Below are 19378 nucleotides of genomic sequence, written 5' to 3' on the forward strand. Positions count from 1 at the left end.
CTATACCCTAATTTGATTAAAAATAACCAAAATCCAAATTAAACCCTAAATTGCTAAAAAAAAACCTAATCCTAATTTCATAAACACTCACACTCACATCTCTCAGCCCACAAGCACCCACCGCCACACCCTTTCCCTACCCTCACTTACCCACAAAGAATCCCAGCAGAAGGAAAGAAAGAAAAGAAGAAAAGGAAGAAAGGAGTGGGGGACGCGGGAAAAAGGAAGGAAGGGGAGAGAAGGACGGCGCCGGCGGACGTTCTTGCTATCGCGCCGCCGTGTCGCACCGATGAGGGAGAGCGTCGGGGAGGAAGTAGTTTGCCACCGCCGAACCCGTTCTTGTTGCCGCCGCTGGAATCACGAACAGGGGAAGGAGAAGACGCGAGCCACCGTCGCGAGGAGAAGCGCGACCAGCTGCGTAAAAACTGTCCCGCCGTGTGTTATTGCCGTCACCGAGCTCCCATGGTTGCCGCCAGCAAGATTCAAAGAGAGAGAAGCTTGAGGAGAGAGAAAGATCGACGGAGGGGTTTTCTGTTCGAGCAGCTGTGCCTCCACCGCCTTTCACCGCCGCAGATCCGCCACCGTCCACCGCGCCGCACCACGCCACGTCGCCGCCGAAAACCGTCTTTCAAGCCTGTATCTGTTGGTAAGCCCTAACCCTGCTTCAGCTTCTTCATCCGTTAAGTTTACCTTTATCGTGAGAGTTGTTGCTGCTGTTGGGTTCGCCGCAGGGAGGAGTCCGAGCAAGAAAAGAAAGGAGGTGGCGATGGATACCTCCGCTGCTACTGATGTTACTATCGGTGTTCCGGAGCTTGCAGTTACTGCCGTTTTTGGTAATGAACCTGGTTGTGTCCTTGCTGCCGATTGATTGTAGTGAGAGACGATGTAGCCACTACTTTTCATCTTGGTAAGTTCATGGGTAAGATCGCTTTTATTCTTCTTTGTGCCATTTTATTTACGCAGCTAGTTTTGATCCGTTTAATTTACCAGAGTCACTATTGTCATATCTAGGCGCTGCCGCCCTTGTTTGGAACTACTGAATGTTGTTGTCTCCGGTAGCACTATTCTTCCTATTTTGATTTCAACTCCTTTAATTCTGAAATTTATAATGTTTCTGCCTTTATCCTACTGCTATTTGGTTTCCTTGTGCTACCCTTACTCTAATTACAGAAATATGTTTCCATTTTTTCCACTGTCGATTTATCTATTGCAAATTCATAATTAATAATCGAGCTGCTAAGATCGCTGCTGCTGCCATGAATTGGGGATAAATCGGATTATTGAGTTAAATTCTGCGATTGGGACATCAAGGTAGGGGTTTTCTTAAAATCTAATTTATATTACAGAGTTGTGATAAATAGATATTAATGTGAGAGAACATATGCCTGTGATTATAATTGTCTTCTAAATGTGGTTGTTTGCTGGACTGAATGATTGATTGCTTGAGTAGTTTGTGATTGCTGAAAAGAAATTAGTTTGAAAGGTTATTTAGTCGATTATTATGAAAAATGGCTTTTCTTGGTTTTGAAGCTATTTTTGATGATGTAAAGGAATTGGCTTTGGAAATTGTTTAATTTTGAGTTAGTGACTTTGTAAATGACTTTATAAATGATTTAGTATTTGAGCTGGTTTGATTTTAAAAAGAGATTTATTATGGGCACTGATTCGCTTTGAAAATAATTTGATATTGGAACTAGCTGAATCTTGGAAAATGATTGAGGTTTTGGAAAGGTTTGAGAAATGTTTGGATGGGACCCGAAAAGGGTGGTAGAATCCGAGTTTTAGAGGAGATGCTGATGAAATTTTATAAAATTAGAAGTTTCATTTGAAGTAGTTATTTTAAAAGGTTTAATTTTAAGCATTATATGATTTAAGATTACTTCATTTATCAAAGAAAAAGTTATGTTTTGGATTGAGAATTGTTAGTGAACGAAACGGAAAGAGGGATGATGAGGATTGATTTGAAATATGATTTTTGAATGAATTTGAAAATGGGATATGGATTGACGAATGATGATGATATTGAGAATGGTTTAGATATTGATGAATGATGAATGAATTATTTATGTGGCTTATAAATTTGAAATATCTGAGATACGAGGTTCCCTGGATTAAGTGTCGTGGCTTGCCACCACGTGTACCAGGTTGAAAACTCGATACTCTGTTGACCCTACGACGTAAGTGTGACCGGGCACTATATAAATTCCCGGAAATGTTACCCCCATTGAGCAATCTTGATTATTTGAGAAAAAGTTATGCATAGACTCTTGGGGATGCACGTCGGGGGACAGTCTAAGGACAATTCAGACTTGTCGGGTTGGCTGGATAACCGACAGATGAGCCTCATCAGCCATAGGACAGGCATGCATCATATGCATTTGCATGTTTTGCTTGGGTTTGAACTTGTTTTGGTTTGCCTAATTGCTAAACTGTTCTTAAATGCTACTTGAACTATTTGCTGTAACTGCTACCTACTTGTGCTTTCCTTGTCTGTCTTGCTTGTGTTTGTCCTGGCGTGCTACATTTGAGAATGAACTTTGGTGCTGAATTGATGACTGTGTTGCTTGATTGCGTGGTTGGCTTCTGATTGAGATTTTCTTATAAGAAAGGAAATGTTTTGAATTTCTGAAAGATTAAACATTGTTTCTTTGAAAAAGTTTTTGAACGATTTCCTATGAGTTTTAAAAGATTCATAAAGCAATGATAATCACTGAGCTTGAGAATAGTTTTCTTATTAAATGTCTTCTTATGACAACTTTGAGATTCCATGGTGAGACCGTGTGGTTAGGTTCTCACCCCTCTACAGCTTTACCTTTTCAGGAACCAGATGAAGAAGCATTAAGAAGAGTTATACTGCATTTGATTTATATGCTGTTGTATTATTTAGATTATTTTCTTCCCTCGTCTTTGTTATTACAAGTTTGTAAGAGGGATAGGAATTGTATGTTTTATATGTATAATATATTGAGTTATTATGTAAGGAGTCTTGTATATGAATCTATGCCTACTTGTTTGTTTTTTTTTTTTAAGACAAAGTATTTGCTTCCGATGTTCAAAGAAATCAGCGATACAGTGTCAAGTCACAGGCTCCTATTTTAGTACTTAATATGTAAAGTAGTTGTAATACTTATTTCTATTAGAGTAGCGCAGCCAGAAGCGTGACTTCTGATAGTGAGGGTGTTACACGTGGCATGCTAGTGTCATTGAACTAACACGTCAACCAATCATCTTGTGACACGTGGTATTAGCCCCACGTCATCATCCAACTGACGGAAGGACTAACGTGACTAATGGTGTATCTTTCGAAGACGATTTCGATTAACTTTATTTTTCGAAGAACAAAATGGAGATCGAAGTATCTTTTCAGAGACAATTTTGATTATTTACTCCTCAATTAATGCTACTCTTTATTTTCAATATATAATATAATATGAAATATAGATACTTGTATTTTTCCCATATGTTAAGAGTTTATTATAAAATGTAAATTAGTAAAAGAAAAATGAAAAAAAAGGTACTTGCGTGTGAATGTAGTCATGAATCATGATCACCATGCATCTAATGTTTCTCAAGTTGATAAAAGTCAATTTTTGATTTGCAGACAACACGATAATACACTTTTGATATGATCAGGGATGGACCAAGGTTTAGAAGGAAGGGACACTTGGCCCCACTAAATTTAAGAAAAAAATTAATAATTATATATAAATTAATATATTTGTCTTAATGTAATTATATTTTTACTTCACAAAAATATATAAATTTTTATTTTAAAATTTATGTTAAAAATAAATTTTTTATTAAATTTAATGTATAACAATATTTTATTTTATTAAATTTGATTTAATATCAAATTAAAAATAAATAAATAAATTAACTCAATAAAAAATTGATAAACAGTGATAATATACTTTTTTTTTAATTAATCAACTAGTTAATTATTAAATTAAATCTCAGTTTTTTAAATATAAGTAAAATTATCAATATTTTTTTTTGCCTTAAAAAATTAGTTGAGATAAGAAAAAATAGTATTTATCTATTAATTAATATTCTTTATTTTAAAATTATATAATATTTTTTAATTTTATCTCTTAAATAATCTTGCTTGTAATAATTATTTTAGATTAAAAAGTATTTTATATCATAAATATTAGGGATAAGTACGATTTTGGTCCCTCACGTTGAGGGTCAGAATCGAAATCGTCCCTCGTGTATATTTTGATTTAAAATCATCCTTAACGTGTTTTTTTGTATTAAAATCGTTCTTTTTTTAAAAAAAAATAATTTTATTCCTAAAATACCCCTATTTTAATAATAAAAAACTAAAAATTTTATTAAAAAAAAAGAAAAGAACACGTTTTGGAGGGGGGAGAGGAAACGCGTTTTTGGGGGTGGAGGGCCGAAAGGAAATGCGAAGGGGGGAGGGGAGGGAGAGGGGGAAGGGGAAGGGGGGAGGGGACGGTGCCGGCGAAGCTTGGAACTGCCGTCGCCGTCGCCGGAAAAAAGAAGAAAGGAGAGGAGGTTGTGACGGGGAGCAGAGAAGAGGGGAAAGAAAGGGATCAGAGAAGCGGGGGTGGGTGGGGACTGGGGAGAGAAAGAAAGAAAGGGGGGGGGGGAAGGGGGGCCGAGAAAGGGGGTGGGTGAGGGTGGAGGGGGGAGAGAAAGGGGACGCACCGCCGCCCGCCGCTTCTTCTTCTTGCCGCCACCGCACCGCCGCCCGTTTCTTCTTCTTCTTCTTCTTCTTCTTCCCGCCGCCGCACCGTCGCCCGCCGCTTCTTCTTTCCACGGCCGCACCGCCGCCCACCGCTTCTTCTTCTTCTTCTGTGAATTCTGTGAATTTCTGGATTTCTTCTTCTTTTGTTGTGGAATATTATTGTTGCTGATTTGTTGATTTGTTGCTTTTCTGTTTCTGCTTGTGTTAAATTTGTGCTTGAATTTGTTGATTTTCTGTTTCTGTTTCTCTGTGTGGAGGTGGAGGTGGAGGTGGAGGTGGGGGTGGGGGTGGGAGAAGGGAAGACGAGGAGGGGGAGGGGACGGGTGGGGACGCGGGGTGTGGGGAAGGGGGAGACGGGGAGGGGGAGGAGACGGGTGGGGACGCTGGGTGGGGGGAAGGGGGAGGCGGGGAGGGGGAGGGGATGCGGGGTGGGGGGAAGGGGGAGGCAGTGAGGGGGAGGGGACGCGGGGTGGGTGTAGGGTGGGGGGAAAGGGGAGACGGAGGGGGAGGGGGAAAGGGAAGGCGGGGAGGGGGACGGCGGCAGCATTGGTGGTGGTGGAGTGGCAGTGAGTGTTGATGATGATGATGATATTGTTTTTCTTAGTGGTGGAGGTAAATGTGGTGGTGGTGGTGGTGGGAGTAAAGGTGCTGGTGGTGATGGAGGTAAAGGTGATGATGGTAGTGGAGGGCATTTTTGTCCAAAAAAATTTAAAAGGACGATTTTAATACAATAAAACACGTTAAGGATGATTTTAAATCAAAATATACACGAGGGACGATTTCGATTCTGACTCTTAACGTGAGGGACCAAAATCGTACTTATCCCTAAATATTATAACAAATAAATTTCTTAATTAAATGTGCGGTAAATTAATATTTAAAAATTATAATAAATAGTAGAATAATTGTTTAAAAACATAGAAGTTAATTTTGATGTATTAAAATATGTATATTTTTTTTACATAGTTATTTAATTATATTTATTTTTTTAGATAATTATCTACGTGATGAATATAAAAAGGTATTTTTTAATTATAATACATAATTAAATAGATGCATAAATTCTTTAATTTAACAGTATATTAAAATTAAATTAAAAATATATATAAAAATTAATTATTTTAAAAGAAAAAGAGAAAATAATTGTAAATTAAATTTTTATTATTTGATATAAACATATTTTTTATTTATAAGTTTATTTTTTTATGGTATTTATATACAATTATGGTTTCAACTTATAAATACCCGTGTATTAATAGACGTGAACGTGCCAATTGATTTAATCTTTTATTATTAAATGTATATAAAAATAAATAAAAATAAAATTAGTTAGGATGATAAATTATTAATTGAAATATTTTAAGTTTAATTTTTAGAAATAAAAAATATTTTTTTATAAATTATATATAATGAATAGTATTTTAAGAATGAAAGTATTCACTGATTCTTTTTTATTTTTATATCTCTATTATATTTTTAATATAATTAGCAATGTTCAGTAAAATTTATTTTAGGATATATATTTTCGCCTCTACTCTTCAAATTTTTTGGGTCCGTCATTGGATATGATAATATGACTATTAAATATTCATATGAAAATGTTCTTCAATCTTTCACTCACATTTCCAACAGAATTCGTTATCACTCCAATTCCACTAGTGTCTGCTGACAAAACTCAATCTTCAGGAACCATGGCTAGGGTTTAAAAGTTGTAAAGATGGTGATGATGTGATGATTTATGTGAAGTTGATTAAAACAATGAACACCACAATTTATTTTTTTCATTCCACAAAAGGGTTAATTTGTCGCTTGGTGCAAAATTATTTTTATGTTAGACTCTTGACTCTTGAGTCACCTAACAGGCATATCATTGACCTAATAGAAGTAAGATATTTAATACGAGCCTCTTTAGTTATTTTTTTAATATTTTTTAACAAAAATTAGTAATTTCGTTATTATTAATTAAGATTTTGGTACTTTAACCAATATTTCTTAAAGTTACTTTGAGTTTTAGTATATATAGAAAAGTGTTAAAAATAAATAAAAATAAGAATGAAAATGAATAAGTAACCATAACACTAAAAAGCAAGGAGATTTTAGAAAAAAAACAAGCAATAATAACAAGCAAGATAAAGATAGAAAGAGCATTTAAGTCCACTCTCAGGGGCTACTCTCACCCCTGCGCCTCAGGCACCAATTGATGCGCCTCACGCAGCTTATGCTGCACCTCTCGTGACCTTGATTGCACCTCACGCAGCCACTAACCTCACCTCCAGGGATTGCCTTTTCTTCATGCGCCTCACGTCCCTTCTGCTAGGGGTGTGCATGACTCGACCCGACGCGAAGATCCGGCCCGATTCCGAACACTTTAGGGATTAATTTGGTGTGATTTTATCGGGTTTAGGAACGGGTAAGGGTCTCAAAAATAGGTCCTGTCATTATTTCGGGTTGGGTCCGGGCCATGACTTGGGTCACCCGAACTCGGTCCGATGGCCTAGTCATCATACACAATTAATATTTTGTGTTATTAGTGATGGATGATGACTATTCTTATGTGGAATTTAAGTATTATAAATCTTAATATTTTGTGTTGTTAGTTATTATAAGACTATAAGTTAATGTTTTATGTTTAAAATGATAATATTTTAGACTAATGCATAATATTGTGTTATTTGTATTGATTTAAATATTTGGTGTTATTAGACAATATTAGTATTGATTATGGTTATGCTTTAATTTTAGAGAAGAGTTAGTTCTTGTTATATTTTTCTAAGTAAATTTTACCATGTCAAATAATGGTTGGAGTCTTAAAAATTTGGATATTTTTACATGCTAGCTTACAAGAAGGTATTAAGGTAATATAATGTTAACGGCCCGGTTTTCACCCGGTTTTACCCGGTATAATCGTGGCCCAAAAGTGTAAAGGTTTCATCGGGTCTAAGGCCGGGTTTGGGTCTAACAAATAGGCCCGGTATATATTTTGCGCCGGGTCTGGGTCATATCAAATCCGATTTCACCCGACCCATGCACACCCCTACCTTCTGCTACGCCTCACACCCCCTCCTTGCGCTTCACGTGGCTGTTGGTGCGCCTCACGTAGCATCACAAAGGCCTTTAATACCTCCACTTTGGGCTTGTGCTTCACGCAAACTATACTGCGCCTCACTTACCACTCATGGGCCACTCCCAGGACTTGTGGATCTTTCGATTATCTTCCTTACTTTCTCACTAATCTCTAATCCTTTAAAGCTATTAAATTGATGATTGAAGTTTGAACACAAGTTCCATGATTTGAAGCATTGATTGGCAATTATAAAGAATTATCTATAGCTTGACTTGATATTTAAAAAACATTAATTAGTTTAGATTTGATTTTAATTTAATTTGATTTGGTTTGAATTCTAAAATAATTAGGTTTATGGTTAGTATTTAAAGAAGAGAAACACTTATGTGACTTCACCTTCTCCAGCCGTTTTGGGATTTAGAGTTTTTGTTTTTATTTACATCATGAGCAACTAAACTCCTTTATTAAGGTTAGAAGCTCTGTTCATTCTTTTATAGATTATTAATCTAAGTGTTTTACTTTATTTGAGGTTTATGCTTTAATTTAGTTGATGATTGAGTTTTCATTCTTTATCCCTAAAGTTTAGAATTGTTGGAAAATATTCTAACTTCGTTTTGAAATTTAAATATTGTTTTGGAAAAAAGTAATATTGAAATTAGCTTGAAAACTCTTTCTCACAACTTTTTTATTTAACCAGGAATAGTATTTCAAAGAGCGTGCGGCGTTTTGTGATTTTTAATTACTCTAGTTTGAATAAGTGACATAAAATTTGGATTAGAAAACTTTTGCAAATCATTCTTTCTTGTAAGTTTCAATTGTTTAAGACTAGCTTGGATAAGTGACATAAAATTCAACGTAAGGACTATTATTGAATCTTATTTGAAACTAAGTTAGATTTATGCTTCATCTCTTTTCTTAAATAATTGACTAAGAAATTAGCGATTAATTAGGTTAAAGAGGAATTGAATTGCCAGGAAATTGAAGTTTGATTATTTATAATTTGTCGTAATTGATCTTTGCATGCCTCAAATAAATGAACATAAGAATTGTTTTCCTAGATATTGAACATCTGTGAAACCTTAACATTCTCATTATTATTGTCCTTACATTCACTGTTTGCTATTTTTATTGCTCTATGATCACACGTTTACTTTAATTCCTCACTTCTTTGTTTATTTGATCTGTCTAATTAAAATAATCAATTAATCTTTATTGCTTAGCCTTTCTGGTGAGAATGATAACTCACTCACCATAATATTACTTGATACGATTCGATACACTTGTCGAGTTGTAATTTTATAAAATTTTACATCAATATCTAATCCAAAAATTAATGTGTCCAAGTCTAATCATTTTGATGTATGAGAAAAAAATTATCATTTTTAAATGTTTATAAACATTTTTTTTCAAAATTGTAAATATTTGTATACAGTTATTTTTATATAAAAATAATTAAAAATTATTAAATAATAATTTAATAAAATATATTAAATTATTTAATTTTTTTAATTATAAATTTTACATAAAAATAACTGTACATGAATTTTTATTTTTAAAAAATTAATAAAAAATAAAAAATTACTCTATAAATTACCAATTTTAACGTCTACAAGTAGTCAAGTACGGCTTGAATCTCAAGAAATATTGTATTTAATTTTTTTTAAATTTAGATTTTTTTATTATTATTACTATTTGTTATTTTTTTATTTATGTTTTTTTGACTCTATATTACAATTAAATATTTTCCAACTAAGCCACGTGTTTTTTGACTTTTTTCTTTTTTTCGTTCGTTTTCTTTGCCTCTTTCTTTTTCCTCTTCGTCATTTATTCTTTCTTTCTCATTTAATTTATTTTATCTTTCTCCTCCTTCTTCGTCAAAATCTTCACCTTTTTTCTCTCCTTTTTCCAAAATACCCTTTTCCTCTCTTCCCTCTTCTCCCATCAGTTCTCGCCACAGCCGGTGGATTCCTCTCTGCTTTCACGCCATCGCCAAAGTCTCGCTTTTTACTCTCTAAACTGCCTGCCTTCCTTTCTCTTCTTGCTCAAGTAAGTAGCTTCTTCCTTCAATCTCATAAGAATTCTTTTATTCTTCTATAATTCCATCTTTTCTGTTTGTTGTTTTATGTTATCACTCCATTCATCAACAAACATGTTTAACTTACACCGTCAGAAACCCCTTATCTATGTAAACCTAAAAGTTCTATTCCGAAGAACACCACCACACATGTTCTGCACTTCACAATCACACTCTTTGACGGTTTCATACCTCATCAATAACCTTGGCTTCACCCCACAATCCGCTCTAAACACCTCAAAACGGTATAGTTTCAAGACCCCACACAAGGCAGACTTAGTCATCGCATTCTTCAAGACCCATGGATTCTCCCATTCCCATATCGCTGCCATTGTTGCCAAGCTACCTAAGATACTTTCGTCCAATCCACAAATGATCATGCCAAAGTTTCAATTTCTGGCCTCCAAAGGTGCTTCCACCGATGACATTATTCTGCTAGCCACTAGGAACCCTAAATTCTTGCAATCGAGCCTCAAGAACAACATAATCCCTACTTATGGAATGCTGAGAACATACTTTCAATCCGATGAGAAAATGCTCCGTTGCATTGCTTCTTTCCCTGTTTCGTTTATGGAGGCTCGTTTGGTGAACAGTGTCAAGATGTTGGCTGATGCAGGAGTCTCTGACTCTGCTATCGGCTATTTGTTGCGTACCAGGGTTTCGGTGCTCTTGTCTGCTAACTTTAGGGAGCAGGTGGACGAAATAAAGGAATTAGGGATTGATCCTTCAACTGTTAAGTTCGCCATAGCTTTGCGTGCCAAAAAGACTGTACCGAAATCACTGTGGGATGCGAAAGTCGATGTCTTGAAGAGCTGGGGTTGGTCTAAAGAAACAATGTCCGAAGCATTCAGGAGGAACCCTTTATGTATGCTATCATCTAAGGATAAGATTAATGAGGTGATGAAACTTTGGGTCAATCAATTAGGTTGGGACCCTTTGGCTCTTGCCAAGTTTCCATGGCTTTTTGGATATAGTTTGGAGAGAAAGCTTATTCCAAGGGCTTTTGTTCTCCAGTATTTACTTTCAAGAGGTCTGAGAAACAAGAATGATGAATTAAGTAACCCATTTTTTATTTCTGAAGAGTTGTTCGTTAAAAGGTTTGTGGAATGTTTTCCCGAGGAAAGGTCTCAACTACTTAAGATATACCATGAGAAAAAAGGATGTTCATGATAATAGGCAATGAGATCTATGGCATTTTTCCTTTTATCAAGTATCAACTAGTTTTAGACCTTATTCTTTTGTCTTCGTCCATTGCAGGACAGATAGGCTGACACACAATTTTGGTGCATCGCCTGAAATACAAGTAGGTGGGAGTAAAAATTAGAGAAGAAAGAGTAAAATGGGAGAGAAGAGAGATAGAGACATAAGTGAGATTTTGATGGGTGGTTTAACTAGGATTTGTTCACATAGCATTTCTGATTTCTCTTATTTGTTTGTAACCTAGCTGATATGTGGATTCTCTTGTTGCTGCTGCCTTTCCTTGCAATATGTATCTTCCAATTTTTGTATTAGTGTTATCTCATTTAAAGGATATTCTAGTACTTGGTTCTACTCAAATCTCTATTTTAGGTGTAGGTTAGCTCATTGAGCTTAGATATGAGTCATGTATTGATGACCAAGTGAAAGCAAAGTTTGATTGATTGAATAATTGTTCATTCATCATCATATGGTGTGAGTCATGACAGCTTCTGGACACAGCATAAGCATGGTAGTTCAGGTAGCAGCCTCGCAAGGGTGCTACTTGCCTACTTACTACTTGCTTGAGATGGATAACTGTGTATGAGATATTAAATACAGATCAGGATCTTTCTTCTGATTTTCTGTTTTGAGTTCCTTTACTAGATTTTTATAAAGAAGAAACTTAGCTTGCTTTCCCCCTTGGATCTGTTCTGTGTTTTTTATACTTTATGATAGGTCAATTTGGTATTATTTGATTCATGTAGTCCAACCCATCTAATAGAACAAGATTTAGTTGTTGTTGTTGTATTCATTCTCTAACACACTTTAGTAAATATTTTTATATACGTGGAAGACGCTTCTCCGTTATTCAAGTTAGGGGAAAGTTTTGTCCTTATTTGCAGTATGATCATGATTCATGTGAATAACATAGGGTATACGTTTTGCCGTTGGTGAAAAAATGGAAAACAAAAACTTAAAGCTAATTCTGAGTGTGGCATTCTGGTAGAATCATAGAAGCCACAAAGATTTACATCTTAGATTTGTTTATATATAAGGTGATGTTAGATGTTGGTATAAGGGTTTAAAAATTGGATTTGGATCCTCTAAATTTGGAATTTCGCTTTAGAGGATAAAGTGTGATCTTTTACTATTTATTTTATAGGTGGGATCAAAAGAAAATATGAGAGAGAAATAATTTAAGGATAAAAGACCACATTTTATCCCCTAAAGTGAAATTTTAAAATTTAGAGGATCTAAATTCTTAAAAATTAATGTCACGTCTGTCTCGTTTGATTCTATAACTTGCTTTTTAATTTTGATGTTGGCCGAAACATGGTGTGTTTTTCTTTGAGGTGGAAACTACAAATCCAACTCTCGGATTTGTTATTTTTTATTTTAAACTTTTTTAACATACAAATTTAAGGGTCGATATGTTATTTTTATTTTTGGATTAAAAGATTTAGAACCTCTAATTTATTTTACGGCAAAATAAAAAATTTATTTTAACACAAATCGGAGTCTCTGATTTGTGCACAATAAAAGCTAACTGTTAGATTTTTCTATAAATTTTATAATCTCTCAAATTTGAAGGTCAGGTTTGTTAATTAAAATTAAAAAAATAAATTTATATTAGAGAAAAACACACTAACTAACTATTACAATGTATTACACAATCTTCTTCTGATTTTACAATAGTTTGTGCATGCAATAATTTTTAAATAGAGCGCTGATTTGTGACAAATTAATTTTTTGCTTATTGGACTGGAGAATATTGTAAGAAATAAAAAAAAAATATTGTTACAAAGTATAATGTAATATAATGACAAAAAAACAGGATATGTAGTATAATAATAGAATTATCATAATTGAGTAAATTCTTGTTTTGTTCTCAAGATTTAATTTTTGTCTAAATAATAGTCGAAGATAATAAATGATATTATGGCTCCTTAAAAGTTAACTTCGTCTGAAAATAAGTGGTAATAATTTATGTATTTAATTTGTTTTGTTTTTGTGAAATACTTGAATAATAGGTATATAAAAAAAATTAAGACAAAATCGGATTTGGGTATTATCTAAAGTATTTTGGGATAATTTCCACGACTCCATCCCTCCCCTCCCTCCGCCCTTTTATATTTTATTTTTTGAACTTTGGCTATTTGCATAATTATTTTTTTTTTCGAAATTTGGCTATTTGCATAAAAAAAATAAAAACAATTTCCACTCATCTCCAAATTTTTTCTAAGCAGAAAAGATCTTTTTTTAGCATGTTTATAAAAAGTTTACGACAACATTTGATTTTTAGAGTCATTTTTAAAAATGTCTTTTTAATATTTGATGTATTTTGTTAGAGAGTATTAATATTTGGGAAGTCATAATTTTTATATATATAATTTTATATTTATTTATAATTAAATTTTGATGTATTGATGATATAAATAAAAAATTATACGTCTATCTAATTATTTATTATTACGTTAGTAAAAGATAACTAGTTTTACTTCTATACTGTGAATAGTTATAAAAAAGATAAATATAATCAAATTATCGTGTATTTTACACTTAATATATTAAATAAGTTTTTTTGGCCTAATGAGTGGCAACCAATATGTGCTTGTTTGGGCGCCATTATTTTGATTAAAAAAAATTTTTTTTAATAAAAAAATATTTTTTTATTTTTTAGCGTGTTTGGTAAATTTTTAATAGTAAAAACAAAAGTACTAAAAAAATAAAAAAACATCTTTTTTTTGAGAAACTATAATTTATATATTTTTTTAAAAGATATTTTTTTTTAAAAAAAAGATATTTTTTATGTAATAAATAAACAAAAAAGTAATTTTATATTGTTATACCCAAATATAATTGATAGATAAAAAGATCTTTTTGTATGAGATATCCAAACATAAAATTATTTTTACTTTTACATAAAATTTTCTAAAAAAAGATAAGTCGAAAAAAAAAATTTTTTTAGAAACTTACCCAAACAAACTCTATATTTGACCTTTGTATTGTACCATGAGGTTTTGTCTTGTTCTGTTGACTTGTTCTGTTGAGCTATTGTGTTTGTAGGATAAAGTTTATCTAAAGTAAAAAGATTGGTAATGTGAAAAAAATAAATATTTAATTATTATAAAATTAAGATAATAAAATTTAGATATGATAAAAATTGTAAATTTAATAATAATTAATTTATTATTATTATTATTATTATTATTATTATTATTATTATTATTATTTTGCTTTAGAAGGTTTTTATTTCAGAATGAGGTTTGGCATAAACGTACTTAATGCAACTAAGCGTCGTATTAAATTATTCGGTTCAATTGAAATTAAAATCCAATTACTTGATTAGTTCTGTTTAAAGTAAAAAAGTTGGTCACAAATAAACCGATGAAAGACTTGTATACTAATTGAACTGGTCTTATTATTTAGGAGCAAACTGGTTAAAAAATTATTAAAAATGTATTTGAAAATATATTTTTTAAATAAGTATTGTTTTATTATATCTTATCGAGACTGTTACAAGATCAACATTTCTATGATCAAGACCATTATAAAATTGGCATTAGAGATTATAACTCGGCAATTTATGTTATTAATCGGCGCTGCATTATTAATCGGCATTACTGTTATCTTACGTTACAAATCAGCTTAACGGACTGCTTCATAAAAGTGAAACGTCCAACCTAACATTTCACTCTTATTATTGCCCTTTAATATAGGCAATAAAGCAGAAGCATAACGGACTGATACATTCTCGCCTACAAAAAGGTATGATCTCCTATCCTAAAGACACATTGAATTCTTAATACTGACTTAAGTTTCGGAGTGCCTTTGCAGGTACACTCCCCCTGTTTCTTGCTCAAAGCTCTACGCGATTGGACATCCCCTTGGAGTAAAGTTCGGATTACCACAAAGCTTAAAGGTCGGCACCGAAGATAACACCTCGGCGTCGATTCCCAGAGACCGAGCTCTCCCTCCAGGTATCCATACAAGAACAATTGGCGCCCACCGTGGGGCCGAGAATATAATCTCTTCCATATATCATCGGCCTCGAAGTTCTCGCCTGAGTCATGGCTGAACGACTTCCGCCCACACCATCCAAACTCCTTCAGATGGTGACCGAGTTACAGCAAGCCAACCAGTGCATGACCGAGGAGAACCAAAGAATGGCACAACAAATTGCCAACTTGAATAACACCCGAATTGAAAACAACAATGATTGGCAAGAACGAACAGAAGAAGCCGAGCAGCAGTCAAGGCCAACACACGTCTCAGACACTGCTCGGCAGGAAGAGGAACAACCCGAGCATAATGAGGAAGCTCGGCAAGACAACGAGAATGACGATCAGGAAAGCTCCCCTGGGCCATTCACGGCCGAAGTGATGAACTTCGTGCTACCCCGGAGGTTTACTCTGCCGACCACCCTAACTCCCTATGATGGGTTAGGTGACCCGAAGAAATACATCAAGAAGTTCACCTCCATAATGATAGTAAACGGTGCATCTGATAAAGTTTTATGTTGTTGCTTTCCATCTTACTTAGACGGTCCTGCACTTGATTGGTTTTGTTCTTTGCCTGCAGGTTCTATTTCTCGATTTCGAGACATATCAAAGCCCTTTGAGGAGCACTTTGCTGGATCGGCCATCTACCTACATGACTCCGATTACTTGAACACAATCAAGCAAGGCCAGCACGAAAGCCTCAAGGACTACATGACGCGCTTCACAAAGATAGCCATAAGTATACCCGACCTCCACCTCGAGGTGGAACTACACGCCATAAAAAGCGGATTGCGACCAGGAAAATTCCAGGAAACTATTGCTGTAGCCAAACCTAAGACTACGGCCGAGTTCCGCGAAAAGGCAAAAGGTCAGATCGACATCGAAGAACTTCGGCAAGCTCGAAAAATAGAAAAGCTTCATTACAGAGACGACGACAGAACTCGGGACAAAAAGAAGAACTTCAAACTGACTTTGCGATATGAGTCCTACACTCAATTCAACACTAAGCGCGACGATATCATCAAGGAGATCTTGAATTCAAAATTAATCAAGCCACCAAGAAAAGCCGGCAGTTACCCAGATTCAAAAGGCGCGGACCGATCAAAATACTGGTCTTTCTACCAGAAGCATGGACACACAACTGACGACTGTGTTATCGCCAAAGACCTACTAGAGCGACTAGCTCGGCAAGGTCATCTGGACAAATACATCGGCGACCACATATAGCGGCGAGCACCCCCCTCTGGAGACCAAAGCTCGGCCACACAACATGGCCGAGATAAAGATCGACCGAACAACAACCATCCCGAACAACCAACACGTATAATTAACTGTATTTCCGGAGGTTTTGCAGGTGGAGGAGCCACAAGCTCGGTAAGAAAGAGATCTTACCGAGCTATGCTTTCCATCAACGCTGATCGAACTCAACAGCAGACACTACCACACTCCCCGCAGATAACGTTCCAGCCAGCCGACCATAACAACAGTATAGCAAATCTCGATGACCCAGTCGTCATCTCTCTACAACTCGGAGATCTCCTAGTAAAAAAGCTGTTGCTGGATCTTGGGAGCAGTGCCAATGTCCTATTTTACTCCACATTCCAGAAGATGAAATTGAGCAGCAACATCCTCCAACTTTCTACTGGAGACCTGGTAGGTTTCTCAGGTGAGAGAGTCCCGGTTATGGGCTCCGTGTGGTTACAAACCACACTTGGTGAGTTTCCTTCGTCAAACTCTTCAGATATTCAATACCTGGTGGTTGATGATAAACCATTATTTTATGGTTTATATTGTGTTTAATTGTGTGTTTTTATCAAATCTTTACCCACTTATTCATATGATTAGCATGTATTTACAATTCCTTCCCAAAATTACTCCATGATTGAAAACTTGCTTCCTAGAGACTTTTAATTATGTGTTTTAATTCTCCTTTATTCCATTCGATGCCGTGATCCCTGTGTTGAGTGTTTCAGGCTTTATAGGGCATGAATGACTTGGAAATTGGAGAGGAGGCTTGCAAAAATGGAAGAAACACAAGAAATTAAGGGGATGACCAGCGAGAAGCGACGCAGACGCATGGCTCACGCGACCGCGCGAAATGGAGAAATCGTAGTGACGCGCTCGCGTGCCTGACGCGAACGCATGGCTTGGAAGCCGCACAAGTGACGCGAATGCGTGGACGACGCGCATGCGTGGCAAGGCAAAACGCTGGATGACGCGAACGCGTGGATGACGCGATCGCGTGACGTGCGCGATATGCAGAATTTGCAGAATTCGCTGGGGGCGATTTTGGGCCATGTTTTGACCCAGTTTTTGGCCCAGAATAGCAGATTAGAGCCAGGGAACATGCAGAGACCGGGGGGAGATTCATTCTGCATAATTTTCAGTTTTAGATCTGACTTTACTCCTCCTCTAGGTTTTCTCTCTACACATTCATAGTTCTTAGGATTTTGTTTTTATTGCTTTTTGGATTGGGATATTGAGAAGAGTTATTACCTCCGCCAAGACTTCATCATTCTAGTTTGTTTTTCTCTACTTTTCACTTACTCTTTCATATCCTTAATTTGTTCAGAGTTACTATTGGATTATTTTGAGAATTTATTAATACAAGAACTATTTTTAATTTTAATTGGTCTTTTTGATTATTATTTATCATGTCTTCCTTTATTTCCCTTTCTTATTTTGTGAAGTTTACATTCATAATGAGCGAGTAGTTCTCTAACTTGATTGGGAGTTGATTGAAAGGAGAACCTTGAGTTGGAATGCTCAAGAGTAAAATTGTAATTGGGTTTATTGTTGGATGGCTCTCTAGTCACTGACACTAATCCTTCCCAAGGGAGAGGATTAGAATTTGTGAATAGAAGTAGACTTCCAACTTGCTTGACTTTCCTCTACCTAGTAAAGGATAACTAAGCAGAACAACATTCAATTATCAATTAATCTTGGGAGAACTCCAACAAGGATAGAACTTCCGATTCATCAACTCGCGGTCAAGATTTTTATTTAAATTATATAAATTTTCTGATTTAATTTCCTGTTTATCAAACTCAAAACCATTTTGGAAAATCTCTGATTAATAAAATAGCACACCTTTCTGCAACTCGTTGGGAGACGACCTGGGATTCATACTCCCAGTATTTTAATTCTAATTTTGTGACAACCCTTCTAAATTGATAAGCGGATTTTTGTTGGTTAAGAACTATACTTGCAACGTATCTCTTATATTAATTTCTTAATCCGCCAATTTTCGCAACGTCAATTTTTGGCGCCGTTGCCGGGGAGTTGCAATAGAGTGCTAAGTTATTGATTGGAATTTATTTATTTGCATTTTATTTTATTTTGCTACTATGAGCTGCATGTTTCTTTCATTGAATGACGCGCTCACTTCCTGATCCAAGCTTGCCAGTATTTGATCCTGAGATTGAAAGAACTATTTCACGTATAAGGCAAGCTCGGCGTCGGTTAGTCCTCTCCGAGGACGAATCTGAAACGTCACTTAAGGAAGAAACAAGCTCCCTTTCTACTGATTCGGTTGATTTACGTGCAGGTGACATGGCAGCACCTAGGAGAGTTACTATCCAGGAAGCTGGAGCCCTTAATTTTACAATGCAACCGTATCAAGCGCATCACCCAGCGGTGGCTGCAGATTTTGAACTAAAGACTGCACTACTCAACTTGATGCCTAAGTTTCATGGCTTACCTGCTCAAGAGCCTATCAAGCACCTTAGGAATTTCTAGGCAGCCTGTTCTACTGTCAGGCGTGATGGTGCAGATGAAACTTCTATTTTGTTAAAAGCCTTCCCATTCTCTCTTGAGAGAAAGGCGAGAGAGTGGTACTACGCCTAACCTAGAGCAACTGTTTAGCTGAAGTTACTGATAAACTGAGGAAAGACATTTCCATGATTGTTCAGGACGAATCCGAGACTCTCTACGAATACTGGGAGTGCTTCAACAATCTTCTGGAAGCATGTCCCCACCATATGATTGACAAGATAGTGTTGCTCGGCTACGTCACACAGGGCATGAAGCGTCAAGATAAGACCACATTGGAAAGTGCTAGCAATGGGTCTATGAAAAAGTACAAGACCACTGATGAGGCATGGTAATTGATCAGCGACTTAGCTGAATCTACTCGGAATCACAGGCAGAAACAAAGCCGGTCAAAAGCTGTTGCAGAGGTATCCTCTAGCAGAGAGACTACTGCTCTAACTCAGAGCATATGTGAAATGACCAACTTACTGAAGCAGATGCAGTTGAGTCAACAACAAGCTCAGCAAGCTCAGCCCTCTCCATCACAGCAAAGCCAACAGTTGGTTCCACAGAGAGTGTGCAGAATCTGTGCTGAT

At 35.7% G+C, this 19378-nt stretch overlaps 2 protein-coding genes across 4 annotated transcripts; both read left to right on the forward strand.

Annotated features, from left to right (window-relative positions):
• Positions 1 to 9624: 9624 nt before the first annotated feature.
• Positions 9625 to 16259, forward strand: LOC107639066 (uncharacterized). Of its 3 annotated transcripts, XM_088483301.1 has the most exons (3): positions 9625 to 9824; positions 14751 to 14799; positions 14869 to 16259. In XM_088483301.1, the coding sequence occupies exon 3, from the start codon at positions 15102 to 15104 to the stop codon at positions 16257 to 16259; it is 1158 nt and encodes a 385-aa protein (XP_088339427.1). In that variant the 5' UTR covers positions 9625 to 9824; positions 14751 to 14799; positions 14869 to 15101. The 3 variants fall into 3 exon arrangements, 2 of the variants coding, with proteins under 2 accessions (XP_088339427.1, XP_088339428.1); XR_002360806.2 differs by lacking the exons at positions 14751 to 14799; positions 14869 to 16259 and adding an exon at positions 11110 to 11673; XM_088483302.1 differs by having other exon boundaries at positions 14751 to 16259.
• On the forward strand, positions 9818 to 11403 carry LOC148566838 (transcription termination factor MTERF15, mitochondrial-like). The gene has a single exon (XM_088483303.1). The coding sequence runs from the start codon at positions 9901 to 9903 to the stop codon at positions 11020 to 11022; it is 1122 nt and encodes a 373-aa protein (XP_088339429.1). The 5' UTR covers positions 9818 to 9900; the 3' UTR covers positions 11023 to 11403.
• Positions 16260 to 19378: the final 3119 nt, after the last annotated feature.

The sequence above is a fragment of the Arachis ipaensis genome, chromosome B4 (genome assembly GCF_059453495.1).
Source record: "Arachis ipaensis isolate K30076 ecotype BB chromosome B4, ASM5945349v1, whole genome shotgun sequence".
Lineage (NCBI taxonomy): Eukaryota > Viridiplantae > Streptophyta > Magnoliopsida > Fabales > Fabaceae > Arachis > Arachis ipaensis.

Bases quoted from the DNA above. Each gene is read 5' to 3' on its own strand.
- LOC107639066 (XM_088483302.1), top strand. From the start codon at position 15,102: ATGGCTGAACGACTTCCGCCCACACCATCCAAACTCCTTCAGATGGTG.
- LOC148566838 (XM_088483303.1), top strand. From the start codon at position 9,901: ATGTTATCACTCCATTCATCAACAAACATGTTTAACTTACACCGTCAG.